Source organism: Pristis pectinata, chromosome 17, assembly GCF_009764475.1.
Source record: "Pristis pectinata isolate sPriPec2 chromosome 17, sPriPec2.1.pri, whole genome shotgun sequence".
Classification (NCBI taxonomy): domain Eukaryota; kingdom Metazoa; phylum Chordata; class Chondrichthyes; order Rhinopristiformes; family Pristidae; genus Pristis; species Pristis pectinata.
Window position 1 is genome coordinate 11,709,463 of NC_067421.1, and position 14,585 is coordinate 11,724,047.

The 14,585-nt window shown below is 44.7% G+C and overlaps 1 protein-coding gene across 5 annotated transcripts in view; it reads left to right on the forward strand.

Moving 5' to 3' along the window:
- Positions 1–14,585, forward strand: part of osbp2b (oxysterol binding protein 2b) — a 279,746-nt gene that overhangs the window by 72,337 nt on the left and 192,824 nt on the right. Inside the window, exon 1 of one of the 5 annotated variants that reach the window (XM_052031997.1) lies at positions 2,336–2,389. The exons of 3 other annotated variants lie outside the window; for them this stretch is intronic. Coding sequence is in view for 1 of the 2 variants with exons in the window: in XM_052031995.1 (XP_051887955.1) it covers positions 4,510–4,585 (76 nt within the window). In the remaining variant the exon portion in view is untranslated. Of the gene's footprint in view, positions 1–2,335; positions 2,390–4,492; positions 4,586–14,585 lie in introns of those variants that run through there. One more of the 5 variants, XM_052031995.1, reaches the window with a different exon arrangement.

Sequence of the window (14,585 nt, forward strand, 5' to 3'; positions counted from 1 at the left end):
GGTTGCTGGCACTGTAATAGCGTTATGCGAACCACTACACTACCGTACACAAAACATCTGGAGAAGGTCAGACATGTTATGTGACTGTGTGAAAAGGTGGCATATAATGTGGGGAATTGTGAGTTATCCACTTTAGTGAGAAGAATAGGAAAGCAGAATATAATTTAAATAGTTTGACATTATTAATATTTTTCAGAGTGATCTTGTACAAGAATCATACGAAATTAGCAGTGGCGCAGCTGGGAAAACCTGTTTCACAGCTCCGGTTACCTGGGTTTGATCCCAATCTGAGGTGCTCTCTGTGTGGAATTTGCATGATCTCCCTGTGACTGCATGGGTTTTCCGAGTGCTCTGGTTTCCTCCCACATCTCATAGATGTGCAGGTTGGTAGACTAATTGACCACTATCAATTGCCTCTCAATGAGTGATAGAGTCTGGGGGGAGCTGATGGGCAGGTGTGAGAATAGGAGGCAGGGGAAAGTGGTGGGGGAATGGGATTGCTCTGTGGGTAAGCATAGAGTCAAGGGGTTGAATAGCCTCCTATGCCATAAGGAAATATGGAAAATGCAGCCAGTAATCAAGAAAGCAAATGGAAACCTGGCCTTTATTGAAGAGCTGGGGAGAGAGCAAGAGTCAGGAAATCTTGCTGGAAATGGACAACTGTTGGCCAGACTACACCTGAAGCAATGCAAAAAGTTTTTATCATATTTAAGGAAGGCTGCACTTACCTTGGAGACAATTTACCAGTTTGTCTGCCAGGATGAAGGATTGTTCTGTAAAAAAAGATTAAGCAGATAGAGCCTACATTTTCTGGAGCTTAGAAGATTGAGAGCTGATTCAACTGAAACGTACACAATTCTGAGGAATTTGACAGGGTGGAGTGGCAAGGATATTTTTCCCGTTTCAGGAGTTTAGAACTAAGAGAGATAGTCTCGGTGTAAAGGGCCGCCCATTTCAGAATGAAATGAGGAGAATTTACTCTTCCGGGAGGTTCTGAACCCCAGATAGCTCCTGGCGGTTGTTCATGATGCATATTCATTCCAAGATAAATTGTTGGATTGTAGTGGGTTACAGGATTTGGGGGACTGGGGCAAGAAAATGGAGAGACGAACTGCATGTGCCGGAATCTGGAGCAACAAACAATCCGCTGGAGGAACTCAGCAGCATCTTTGGGAAGAAAGGAATTGTCGCCGTTGCTGGTTGAGACCCAGCATCAGCACTGAGCGGAGAGGGAGGACAGCCAGTGTAAAGAGAGGGGGAGTGCTGAGACGGGGGCCAGTAAGTGATCGGTGGACCGGGGAGTGGTGAAGGATGACGGGCAGATGAAGCCGGGATGGAGGGGTGGAGTTGGGAGACAGAGGTAGGTGGGTGATGGATGAGTTGAGGTCAATCATCGGATCAACCATTTGAAGGCAGGAAGTAAAATAACTGCAGATGCTGCAAGCACGAAATAAAATCCACAACAAAAGATCATTGACCTGAAAAATTTATTTCAGTTTCCAATGCGGAGCAGGCGGGAGGAGGATAGTCCCTGCCTGAAATGCTTATCGTTTCGTGCCTTCCAAACATCTCCACACCTCCGAGCCGTGCTGGAAGTTTTGGGCTGCGAATGCAGCACGTGGTTGACAAACTTCAACCACATGTCACGTTGGCAGGTTAGCTCCCGAATTAATCCGAGTTGAGGCTTGAATTAGTAAATCGGATTGTGTTGGATTTGATTGCAAGGAGCCTCAAGAGTGCAGGAGGTTTATGTATCGAGTGCGAGGCAGGCGAGCAGAAATGGTTATCAGCGAGAACAGGACAGTGGGGCTATTGAATGCAGGTGGCCGTTGGGTTCTTGGAGAGGGGAGGGCAGCTGGGAGACTCGGTGCAACTGCTCTCCTCGCCTGTAAGTGGGTGCTTCAAGCGGCAGGTGTGGAGACGTGGCGGGGAGTCCGCCACGACAGCCTTCATAAATATGTTCTGTATGGAGGGCAAACATGTCTGGTGAAAGAAGTGTTTAGTGCGAACTCAGCCCGCCCGCAATCATGTATTAAAAAAAACGATAGAAAACTGCCGTCGATATTGCTTAAAATGTTAGAAAATTACCAGGAAAATATAACTAACTATCTTGTTACTGGGCGTTATATAAATGCAGGGGTTTCTCTTTAGACAGCTGGAGACAAAGTCATCTTATCCTGGTCTGTTGTATTCTGTTCAAGCTGTTAGCGACTGTCAGAGTTGGAGTGCGGTGTTATTTTTGGAGGTGGTGTTTTATTGGATGGAAGATGTCTTACGCAGCCCCTGAGCTAGTGGGGTTTTGTTCAGTGGGGATGGAGAGAGAGGCTCCGTCTGCTTCAGCAGCCGCACGCTGCTTTCCCGAACCCGGCACCGATCCTGTGCACGGAAGGTGAGTGGATCATGTTGACATGGCCGGATTCATCCGTCGAAGCTTGAATGAATGAGGGGTGATCTGGTAGAAATTCGGGTTGCTTTGTTTCTTCGTATTTGCATTTGGTTCTTCCCGTCTGTTTGTACTTGTTGACCTGTTAGTTCAGTCGGGATTTTTTTTCTCACTTTGAATCTTTCGCTGAATAAACCTCTGTCTGTGTATCTCTCTGGTTCTTCCTCCATCACCGTCATCTGTGCTTGTGAATCTCCCATGGGTATTTCTCTCTCCCTCTCTCATCTATCTGATTATCTCGCAAAAGATGCCGAGATCCCGGCACGGCAGTTAGCAGACACGAAAGTGAGAAGGGAAGGTTTAATCTCTGCGATTTCAAACAGTTGTGGTCATATTGCTTTATGAAGTAGAGCCTCATACGCTGATGCTTCTATCTCGGGAAATGTAAGCGGCGGAAACCGAGTGTTGTTCTGTTCATATTGAGGAGTGATCTGCTTGGCCTTTGAGTTGGCCGATTTGACCTCTCCCAGAAGAGAAGGAATGCCGTAACGTCTGTTAGACGATGCGTTTGCTTATTACACTGGGACCCCATTTTCACTCAACCCCAGAAAAAAAGCTGTTGGAGCATTGAAATTAGCTCCATAATTCTTTTTTTAATATAATAAAACCCAGTAGATAGCTGTTATGCACACAGTACTGGTCACCACAGAACAAGACGTGATTGTGAAGGTGCAGAGGAGATTTACGAGGATGTTGCCAGGACTGGAACTCAGTAGCTGCTGAGCTTGTGTTCTTTGGAAGCCAGGAGACTGAGGCGAGATTTAACTGTCGTTTTAATAATGAGGGGCCCAGGAAATTCGCGGGGGGGGGGGTCAAAAAACCAGAGGACAAATATTTATTGTAATGGGTAGAGGGGTTAGAGGGGAGATGAGGAGATAATATTTTCACCAAGGGGGAGGTAGGAGCCTGAAACTCCCTGATGAAAGGCAGAACCCCCTCATCAGATTGGTATTCGAGGAGCCGTGACCGGCAGGGCTGAGTACCCATTGGGGTGACCCTGGGTTCCATCCGCACAGGCGCGTTGCACCCCACTGTTTTTTAAAGGTTTCATGACTCCAAGGGGGAAATCGCTCCCCCCTTTGCCCTAAACGCGGGGCGGAGACCCTCATCTCGCCAATTTGCCTCAACCACACGCCTTTGAGGGAGGCGAGGTCCCGGGTGTGGGTTCTGTGAAGGGACGGTCACCGTTTATGTGCGGAGTCAGTGCGGGGAACCTGTCCCTTCGCCCAGCCTTCGAAGGGTGTGTAAGGTGCTGTATCGTTATCCCCGGGGCGCTCCCGCAGATTTACCAGGGAGGGAGCGCGCAATGATGAGATTCCCTGTGCACATCTGGGGCCGCAACTGCAACCCTCGCCTCGCCACTTCTAACCGACTCGGGCTATGGTGGGGGGTCTTAGAGCGCTCCAGGATAGACGGGCGAGGTACAGGGACATCAGGCGATATCTACCCGAACCCCAGACCAGATGCAGGGGTTGGACTCGAAACGTCCACTCTCCATTCCCCACCCCCTCCGCCCCCACACAGATGCTGCCTGACCCGCTGAGTTCCTCCAGCGCTTTGTGTGTTGCTCCAGATTCCGGTATCTGCAGCGTCCGGTAGCTCTACCACAGCTCTACCACAACGCTGCCTGTTCCGTCGGGAATTTTTTTTTTGAAAAAGCCCGTGGTTTGTTGGATTCCGGCTCAGATGGAACTGTCCCAAACTAAGCCTTGAAGTAAATGGTGTCAATGAATCCGATTCTGCTGCTCCGGATTTAAGCGTGGTCTGGCGGCAGAGCGCAGTATGAGTGTGCGGTGACTTTGTCCCCCAGACTTGGCGCGGTGGTCTCCACCTTACCCTGGGGTCCTGGCAGGAGGAGCCCGGGTCGGAGGACGGCAAGGGGGAGGGAAATCAAACATTACTAAACCCACGCGTCCTGTCGGTGTTCGGCCGCATCTGCTCACTGCCCTCCTCTCCTCAACGGTGGGAATGTCAGGTTCCCCGCGTCCAGTCGAGCAGCCCCGCCAGTACACGAGAGTCCGGTCCACCTCCCCCGCATGTCCCCACGTGGACCTCGGTGTGCAGCGATGTGCCTCAAATTCCTCGGTCACCTCCGCCTGCAGCTTCACCAGACTGCAGCGTGTCTCTTCAGCGGCTGGCAAGGTCAGGAGGACAAGGCAGCAAAATCTGTGGGGGAAAAAAGATAAAACATCTGGTCTGGAAGAGGGACTCAAATTCAGGTTTTTCAGCGGGAGTGATACAATGCAGAGCTCTGAGCATCTCTCGATGTGTTGTCCTGGCTTGTGTGATATTTGGAAAAGGAACTCAATCGGGTTACGGGAACCGACCGGTTACTCTTTGTGTCCCGCTGTGATTTACCATTGCAAGCGATAGTTTAAAAATGGGGGAACCTCTCAGCGCGTTGCCGAGGAGGGAGAGTTGACATGTATCAGGAAAAGAGGTTCAGAGGAGGAAGTGGGAAGTTATACCCTTCACAAATTGGATAAATTGGAGGAGAACCTTGATCTCATTAGTGACTCCCGCCGCAATAGTATTAAATGAGGCACAAAAGTTCCTCCAACAGATTGTTTGTTGCTCGTTTATTATTGGGCTTGGGAAGAACAGGCGAGGAAAATACTGATCCAGTGCAGAAAATAAGAAAGTGTACCAAAGCGGCAGGATTGATTTTGGGCATCAGTCAGGAAGGTCTTACTTGAATCTATTCCTCGGCTGCAAGAGAGAGTGACGGACCTCTCCCGAGATAGAACCGGGGCGGCACGGTGGCGCAGTTTGTAGAGTCGCTGCCTCGGTGGGATAATCCGGACCCCGCGTCCTGCCGTGGGGAGTTCGCACTTTGTGGCCGTCTGGGTTTCTTCGTGGGTATTCCGGTTTCGTCTCATGCCCAAAAGAAGCGTGAGTTGGTAGGTTAATTGGCCACTGTAAATTGCCCTTTATGTGTGGGTGAGAGGTAGAATCCTCGGGGAGTCAATGAGAATGTGAGAAGAATTTAAAGAAAGGGATTAATGTAGGATTAGGGTGGTTGGTGGTCAGCACGGACTCGGTGGGCCGAAGGGACTGTTCCTGTGCTGTATCTCGCTATGACTGTATGAATCTAATTTGTCTAAAGTAGACTTGAGCTTTAGGGAGTGCTAGGAATTATTGAAGGGACCTGTTTGGAATAAAAGAATCTGTTTATTTGGAGTCTGACCTGCCAGTGTTTGAATGATAACTATGTTTACTGTGGTTTGTGTAAACCTCCATGGCATTTTGTAATTGGCCATGAATAGGAGCTGGGCAGATCTTCCCAGTGATCTTCTGCTCCTTCTTCCCAAGTTAGTGATTCATGGCAGCTAAAGTTGGAGAACCTTTCAGAACAAAAAGAGCTTTAGTATAATCCTGCAGTGAAGTAAAATCAGGTGGCTTGGTCTTCAGCTGATTTAAAATTGAAATGTTAATTATTGATCCAATAGTGCTGGTGAAATCCTGTTTAAAATGCATGAGCACCATACAATACTGAATGTCTGTAGGGGTGGTTGTTTTGTGTGCTCAGCAAAGAGTAAGAGGAAAGCTCTTGCATTGCTGTCACGGGTTAAATAAAGCAGGCAGGTATTTTCTTTATCAAGCACTTCTAAACTGGACATAAATTAGTTTGGATACAGAGAGTAACTGATACTGTATAAGTGCTGCCATTACATCTCCCAAAATGTTCATAGTAATAACCTTGCGGTGTCAAGTTATGGTTCCTTTTGAACATCCAAATTGCGAACCTTAGATAAAGAGCCAGAGCTCATGCCAAGTGATTCTTCCCAATCGGAAAATACAGAAAGGAATACTAGGTAAATTTAGGGCTGCAGGTCAGGCAATGCTAAATTGGCTTTTCTAAACCTCCAGTTTGTGAAAGGCATTCAAGTCCAAGGGAAGTCAGGAGTTCCCAATTATAAGCTCCTGGGAGAGAATGCATTGGAATGGGAGATGGATGAGTTCTGATTTTCAACATCGAGGATGCAGATGAGAGGAGGCCATATTTGAAGAAGCAACAAGTTCAGAGGAGCATTTACTAAACAGTTCTGATAAAGCAGAGGGAGATGGGAAAGACTGTAATAGACTAGGGCTGGAGGAGGGAATTGTTGTTACTTGCTACACTCTTAGCAGAGGTGAAACAATTTCAGATTGGCAATACAATTGAGCTGGAAAGAGACAAAGTAATAGAGGGGTGGGTAAAATACAGTTTGACACTGAAAAAGCAGTGAAGAATTTTGACAGTTATTGCAATAGGAATAAGAATAGGATCCTTGGTAATTCAACTATGTTAGAAATAATTGGGAGGCCTCTATTAAAATGTGGGCATCAGCACAGTTTGCTTTTGTTGAACGGTTGCCATAGGCTTTCTGTGAGTGAATGCTGATTCTGGGTAGGGACATTTTCCATTGTATGACCCAGCAAAAATAGCTGCATCATTTTGTAACTGTTCTTGCCTTATTGCTCTGATTCCCTGACCCTTGGTTTCCTCAAGGCTTTCACTTGGAGTTTGAATTTGCAGTCCAACAATTTTGCATAGACAATTTGAATTTCTTAAAAACTGGTATTTTGTCCAAAGATCTATGAAAATGTAAATATCCTAACATTAGAAGTTGAAACAAGAGTTTGCCTTGTGATCCCTTGAAACAAAAATTGAGGAATGCTGGAAATACTGAGTGGGTGAAGCAGTATCTGTGGGGAGAAAAACAGAACCAGTGTTGCAGGTCAGGGAATCCTTCATCAAGAGTGGGAAAAGTGAGAAGGTGCAGGTCTTAAGTTGTAGACAGGGAGGAAGTGGAGAGAACAGAGGGAATGTCAGTGATAGAGAGCAGACCAAAGTTCTCAAGGTAATGATTACTTTAAAAACCACCAGTTGGAATAAAATAAAACAGCAATAAGGTGAAGCATAACAAATTGAAACAGAAAGGTACAGCTACATCTGTGAAAGTAGAAAAAAAAGGTTGGGGGTGGTGGGGAGCCATTCGGTGGTTATCAGAGATGGTTGAACTCAATGTTGAGTCCCAGTGGTTATAACATACCTAGTCAGAAGGTGAAGTGAAGTTACTCGAGCTCACCGTGGACATTTATAAGGAGCAATATTGGAGGCTGAAGACAGGAAAGTCAGAATCGGAGTAGGATAGAGAATTAAAGTGGCAATTGGAAACTCAACGTCACCCCTGTAGACTGAATGAAGGTATTTTACAAAGTGGGCACCCAATTTGCATGGGATTTCTCCTATGAGGACCACTTTGGTCTGCTCCCTATCATAGACTTTCCCTCTTTGCTCACCACCTTTCCCTCTGCAAATTGTCTTCTTGCTTTTCCAAGGCCACTGAAGGGTCCTTGACTTGAAACATTGGCCCTTTTCCCCTCCCTGTTGAAGCCACCTGACATGCTGAGCCCTTTCAGCATTCTGTTTTTGTTTCAGATTTGCAGCATCTATAGTCTTTTGCTCCATGAGTCCTTTCAGTCTGCCCCACTTTTCCTTAACTTCATGGTTTATTCCATACCTCAGGTCCACATTCCTGTGCAATAGCCATATCCCTGATCCCCTTAATATCCAAAGTGGACTGCAGCCTTGAATGTTCCCAATGACTGGCATCCACTGCGGGAGAGAATTCCAGAGATTTACAGTGTTCTGCAAAAATAAATTTCTCATTATATTACTCCTAAATGGCTGTTGCATTATCTTGAGACTATGCCCAATATCTTCCAAGTCTGGACAGTTTCCACATGTCCTGCAATTCTTCAGGGAACAGTCTGAAATAGGATTCAGAATTTAAAGTCAGATTCCCTGAGGAGATTGAGCTGTTAATCAGTCTTGTTAAAATAAATGTGGTTATTTGCACTGGATGAAACTGAAAACTCTCTTAATATTTTCTCCTAAATTAAAGTGCAATATTTCAATAAATGTTCAGTTAGCCACTAATGGAAAAGTCTAGAATTGTCTGCAGTTGGAATTGCCTATCACCTTTGAGACTGCAGAGTAAGAGTACATTGGTGTTATGCCAACTGCTCATTTTCAGTTCCAGCGTCCATCAATTCAACAACTTAAATATATCCAATTCACATTGATCAAAAGGGATACTGCCCAAGCATCGATAGGCTAGTCACGATGCAATGTTCATCAATACATGTCAATAAATCTCCATTTCACCTCACACCTACTGACTGACAGGAAAGACATTTCCATCATTAATAATCATAATTCATTAAGCCAGCTAAATATTTCAAAATAAATTAGACAGCCCAAGGAGGTCATATTTGTATTTTCAAGTTTGTTTTCTTTCAAATGAACACATTGCTTTCCAGCAGGTAAGATTTATATTATTGATCTATGTGTATTTATTTTCTATATTTTGACAGGTGATTACTTAGAGCTTTTAATGGTATATTGTCATTGTTATATGGTTTGTCCGTACATCTAATTTTGTACAGTCCTGAAAATTCAAATCAATAAGAATGGAAATAAATGCCTGAAAATACTGATTTTATCTATCGAACTTATTAAAATATAATAATTGTATTCTCCTAAGCCTAACTATATAGCAGAGATTTTGCTGTACAAATTTATGTAAAAGGATGAGACAATGCACTATAAGCCTAACCTAACAATAGCCTTCCTGAAGCAACCCCAAACCCACTCCTCAAACAAAGGGACTTACCAGGGTTTGGAATCATTCAATATTGGTAAGTGAATATCCTAGAAGGTGTATCATTTTATTTTACGTTTCATTTTCTCTCTGATTTGCTATATTCTCATGGTTTCACAGGAATCACTTCTTCTCCAGAGCTTGCTTCTCCCCTCCAACATATACCAGCCCTTGGAGCGGGACAAGACTGGGTGTGAGATAGGAATTTGAACCAAACCATTTTGCTATACACATTGCTTTCAGACTAGCCTTGCTCATATCCAGAACTGTTTTTGTAAAAAAAACTTTCACAACCTGTGGATGGCCCCTAAGTGATTTACCACCAATTCAAGTGTAATCTCGATTGTAACATGAGAAAAGCAGAGCTGTCTTTACACAGCCATCTCCCACAAACAACAAGTAACTTATTGTGATTTTAGTTGCAGGTTAAATATTAACCAGGACACCATGAGGCAAATCCCCAGCTCTTCCCTGCGGTGGTGTCATGGGATCTTCTAAATCCTCTATTTAATATTTCATCTATTTTGTAGCATCTGTAATAATGCAGCACTCCTCTAGTATTGCATTGGAGTAGCTGTCTACATTTCTGTGCTCTAGGTTTGTGAAATAGAACTTGAGCCTATAGCCTTCGATATGGACCGAGTTATGGGCAACATCCTTTACAATAAATTCCCTCTGACCATAATCATTAGGCAGTACTGGGTATTGGTATTGGTTTATTATTGTCACTTGTACCGAGGCACAGTGAAAAACTTGTCTTGCATACCGTTCGTACAGGTCAATTCATTACACAGTGCAGTTACATTGAGTTAGTACAGAGTCCATTCATATAGTACAGGTAAAAACAATAATAGTACAGAGTAAAGTGTCACAGCTACAGAGAAAGTGCAGTGCAATATGGTGCAAGGTGACCACAAGGTAGATCGTGAGGTCATAATCCATCTCATTGTACCAAGGGAACCGTTCAGTAGTCTTATCACAGTGGGGTAGAAGCTGTCCTTGTCTGGTGGTACGTGCCCTCAGGTTCCTGTATCTTCTACCCGATGGAAGAGGAGAAAAGAGAGAATGTCGCAGGTGGGTGGGGTCTTTGATTATGCTGGCTGCTTCACCAAGACAACGAGAGGTAAAGACGGAGTCCAAGGAGGGGAGACTGGTGTCCGTGATGCGCTGGGCTGTGTTCACAACTCTGTGCAGTTTCTTGCGGTCCTGGGCAGAGCAGTTGCCGTACCAAGCCGTGATACATCCAGATAGGATGCTTTCTGTGGTGCATTGGTGGTAGTAAAGCTTAAGTGTCCTTGAGCAAAAGTCACTGAAAGCTAAAGTGCAGATGCTGCAAGCAATTAAGAAGGCAAATAGTATGATTAATTGCTGTTATTTGCCTTTATTATTGAGACAATCTTTGTACATGAGTAAAGATGTTTTACTGCAATTATATGTTGACCTGGTGAAACTGCACCTGGCTTTTGTGTGCATTTTGGTCTCCTTACCTACAAAAAAAGATACACTTGCCATATTGGGAGTGCAAAGAAAATTCATGAGACTGGTTCCTGGTATGCAGAGTTTGTCCTACGAAGAGAGCTTGTATGGATTACGTCTGTATTCTCAAGAGTTCAGAAGAATGAAAGTAGATCACTTTGAAACTTACAAAAGTCCCCTGGCTGAGGAGTTGAGGTCCAGGCGATACCTCCAGTGGGAATAAGATGAGAGGAAGTGAAGAAACTCAGAGAGTGAAGAAATTCCTGAAGGTCTGTAAAGTCTCGGTCACCGAATTCATTCTGAGTTTTGGCTATTAAGTGGATCTAGGGAGGGGTGGGCTGGGGTGATACACGAAAGTGGGGCTGAGCTGGAAGATCAGTTGCAGTCTCGATGAATGGCAGAACTGGCCGGAATGGCTAGGTGGCCTACTCCCGCTCCTACTTCGTACACTCGTGTTCGCCAATCCTGGAATAATTCTAGGACTGGGCAGACCTTTGGGTTTCCTGAAAATATCATTGAACACCCATACAACTGATTCTAGTCAGTTTATATTTGCCTTGACTTTTGCCTCTCCTCTGTTTAAAAGGTTTGTGGTCACGTGGCCACAAAACCTATTGTAGCTGTTGATCAGAAGCTTGTGGGTTACTGAAATATCATCTCCCCTCCATAACGAGAGATCAGTCAGCATCCAAGACATTGGCATTATCATTATATTATCAACTGTAGTTAACGTATGGGTTGATAATGCAACATTGTTCTTCCTGCAAAACTTCTGATTTATCTGTTAATCAGTTTTGATGTTGCTACTTCATGAATGGAAAAAAAATAGAATTAGTATGTATAGCAAGAATTAAAGAATCTCTAGAAATAACTCCAGTCATGCTTAGTGGTATTGTTTTTGAATGAATGCTATGTTCAGAATGAAAGACTTCTGTACAGCTAAACTGATTGAGCTGCCAACCAACACTGTCTTTGGATGATGAAGTGGCAGCTGCCACATTGAGTACTGTTCCTGGAATATGTGTCATTGAAAAGTTGGCCTTGCACTCAGAAAATGTCAATCTTTCAGAAGTATCTGAACAAGAATTCCAACTGATTGCTTACCTGCTTGTCTCCAGTGTTTTGATTCACTTAGATCATGAGAAAGGTGTGGTACATGGAATCAGAGAAGAGAAGAAGGGGAAATAAAATATGTATAACAATAGTTCCTTCTGACACCTTAAAGTTGATTTGTCAATTATGAGCATGTTCTAACTGCCCAAGATTTTTTTTATTATTTATTCATTTTCTGGGATCTGGGCACCACTGGCAGGTGCAGCCCATTCCATACCACACTTGAGAAGGTGGTGGTCAACTGCACTCTTTTACTGCAGTAATTCCTCTGGTGGAGGTACTCCCTCAGTGCTGTTAGGGAATGAGTTTCAGGATTTAGACTGAGCAATGACATATTTCCAAATCAGAATGATGTGCAAGATGAAGAGGAACCTGCAGGTGGTGGTATTCCTTCTTGATGGTTGGGTTTGGGAGGTCCTGCTAGATTAGTTTGGGTGAGTAACTGCACTGCATTTTGTAGATGGTACATTGTATGCTGGTGGTGGAAAGGGTGAGTGTGTAGGGTGTCAATCAAGCTGGGTGGAGCAAAAGGAAACTGCTGGAGGAACCCAGTGGGTCAGGCAGCATCTGTGGAGGAAAAGGAATGGACATCGTTTCTGGTCAAGACCCTGCATCAGGACTGAACTGTGAAACCAGCTGAAGGGTTTTATCAAATGCTGCTCTTGGTCAATAGCTGACTTGGTGCCAAGGGCAGTCACTCTCACCTCAGCTTTGGAACTCAGCTGTTTGGTCCTTGTTTGGACCAAGGCTGTGATGAGGTCTGGAACCCAGCGGTTCTGGCAAGATCCAAACTCTGCATCAGTGAGTAGGTTATTCATGAGTAAATGCCAACTGATCGAACTGTTGATGAAACCTTCCATCACTTTGCAGATGACTGACAGAAGACTGAATGGGCAGTATTAGCCAGCTTGGATTTGTCTGCATGCATTTAAGGTGAGAGGGGGTAGGTTCAGAACAGTCGTGAGGGGTATGTTTTTTAACCATAGAACCATACAGCACAAAACAGGCCCTTCGGCCCACCATGTTGTGCCGTCCATCAAACCACCCTCACACTATCTAAACCTTTCCTCCCACATATCCCTCTATCTCACATTCCTCCATGTGCCTATCCAACAAACTCTTGAACCTGTCCAATGTATCTGCCTCCACAACCACCCCAGGTAGTGCATTCCATGCACCAACCACTCTGGGTGAAAAACCTCCCCCTGACATCTCCCCTGAACCTCCCACCCATAACCTTAAAGCCATGCCCTCTCGTCTTGAGCATTGGTGCCCTGGGAAAGAGGCACTGGCTGTCTACTCTATCTATTCCCCTCAATATTTTATATACCTCTAATGTCTCCTCTCATCCTCCTCCTTTCCAGTGAATAAAGCCCTAGCATCTTAAGCCTCTCCTCATATTCCATACGCTCTAATCCAGGCAGCATCCTGGTAAATCTCCTCTGTACCCTCTCCAACGCCTCCACATCCTTCCCATAATGCGGCGACCAAAACTGAACTGGAGTGGTCTAACTAGAGTTTTGTAAAGCTGCATCATCACTTTGCGGCTCTTAAACTCAATCCCACGATTTATGAAAGCTAACATCCCATAGGCCTTCTTAACTGCTCTATCCACCTGTGAGGCAACTTTCAGTGAACTGTGAATATGAACCCCCAGATCCCTCTGCTCCTCTACACTACCAAGTACCTTGCCATTTACCCTGTACTCTGCCCTGGAGTTTGTCCTTCCAAAGTGTACCACCTCACACTTCTCCGGATTGAACTCCATCTGCCACTTGTCAGCCCAGCTCTGCATCCTATCAATATCCCTCTGTAAGTTCCGACAGCCCTCCACGCTATCCACAACACCGCCGATCTTAGTGTCGTCCGCAAACTTACTGAGAGAATGGTGGATGCCTGGAATGTGTTGCCTGATAGGGTGGTGGAGGTAAATTCATTGGGGGCTTTTAAGAGGGGCTTGGATGAGCACATGAATGAGAGGAAAGTAGAGGGATATGGGCATTCTGTAGGTAGGAGGGAATAGCTATGTCGGCACAACATGTGGGCTGAAGGGCATGTGCTGTAATGTTCTATGTTCTTAATCAAATCAGAAGATGGTGGAAATACTCAGCAGGTCAGGCAGCATATGTGGAAAGAGAAACCATTGCAGACATGAGATGTTGACTGTTTCTCTTTCCATAGAGCTGCCTGACCGGCTGTGTTTTTCCAGCATTTTCCGTTTTGATTTCAGGATTTCCAGCCTCAGCAGCTTTTTTTGATTTCATGTACGGTTGGATTTATCCTGCCTATTGTTAACAACACAAAACTGGGCAATTTTCACCATTGTTGGGTAGACACCGGTGTTGTATAGGATTGGCTCGAGGCACAGCTGGTTCGGGAGCGCAGGTCTTCAGGACTATAGATATTTGCTTTAAATGAATGAACAGTTAATTATTTGAAATTTTCACTAAGGAATATGTTAGAAATATTTTATTTATATTTGTTGTTCTTTGCTGTAAAAAGAAGAGTTGTCTTCTACACATAATGAACACAATAGTGAGGACAGAACCGTGTAGGAAGCTTGATCATGTTACTTTATCCAGAGACTGGTTAGTTTATAGTTTTAGCCATATCAAGTCACATGCTTTGTTTCTACCATAGGGACTCCTGCATTCTCAAAGTGGGAGGTTGTTTGGCCAGAAAATCAGTGCATCATAAAGAAGGAGCTTGCCTTTTCTGTGTGTACTTCTCAAACCTGTCATTTTTTGTAATTCATTTTGGTGCAAGGGTAGGTAATTCATAGTACAGTTAATGCTGGGATAGGATTATGCCCATTAGGAAACTAGCCTCAAGCAAAATGAATGGATAAGTATAATATATTTCCAAACAAAGAATCCAGTTCAAGTTTGTTGTCATGGGCACAC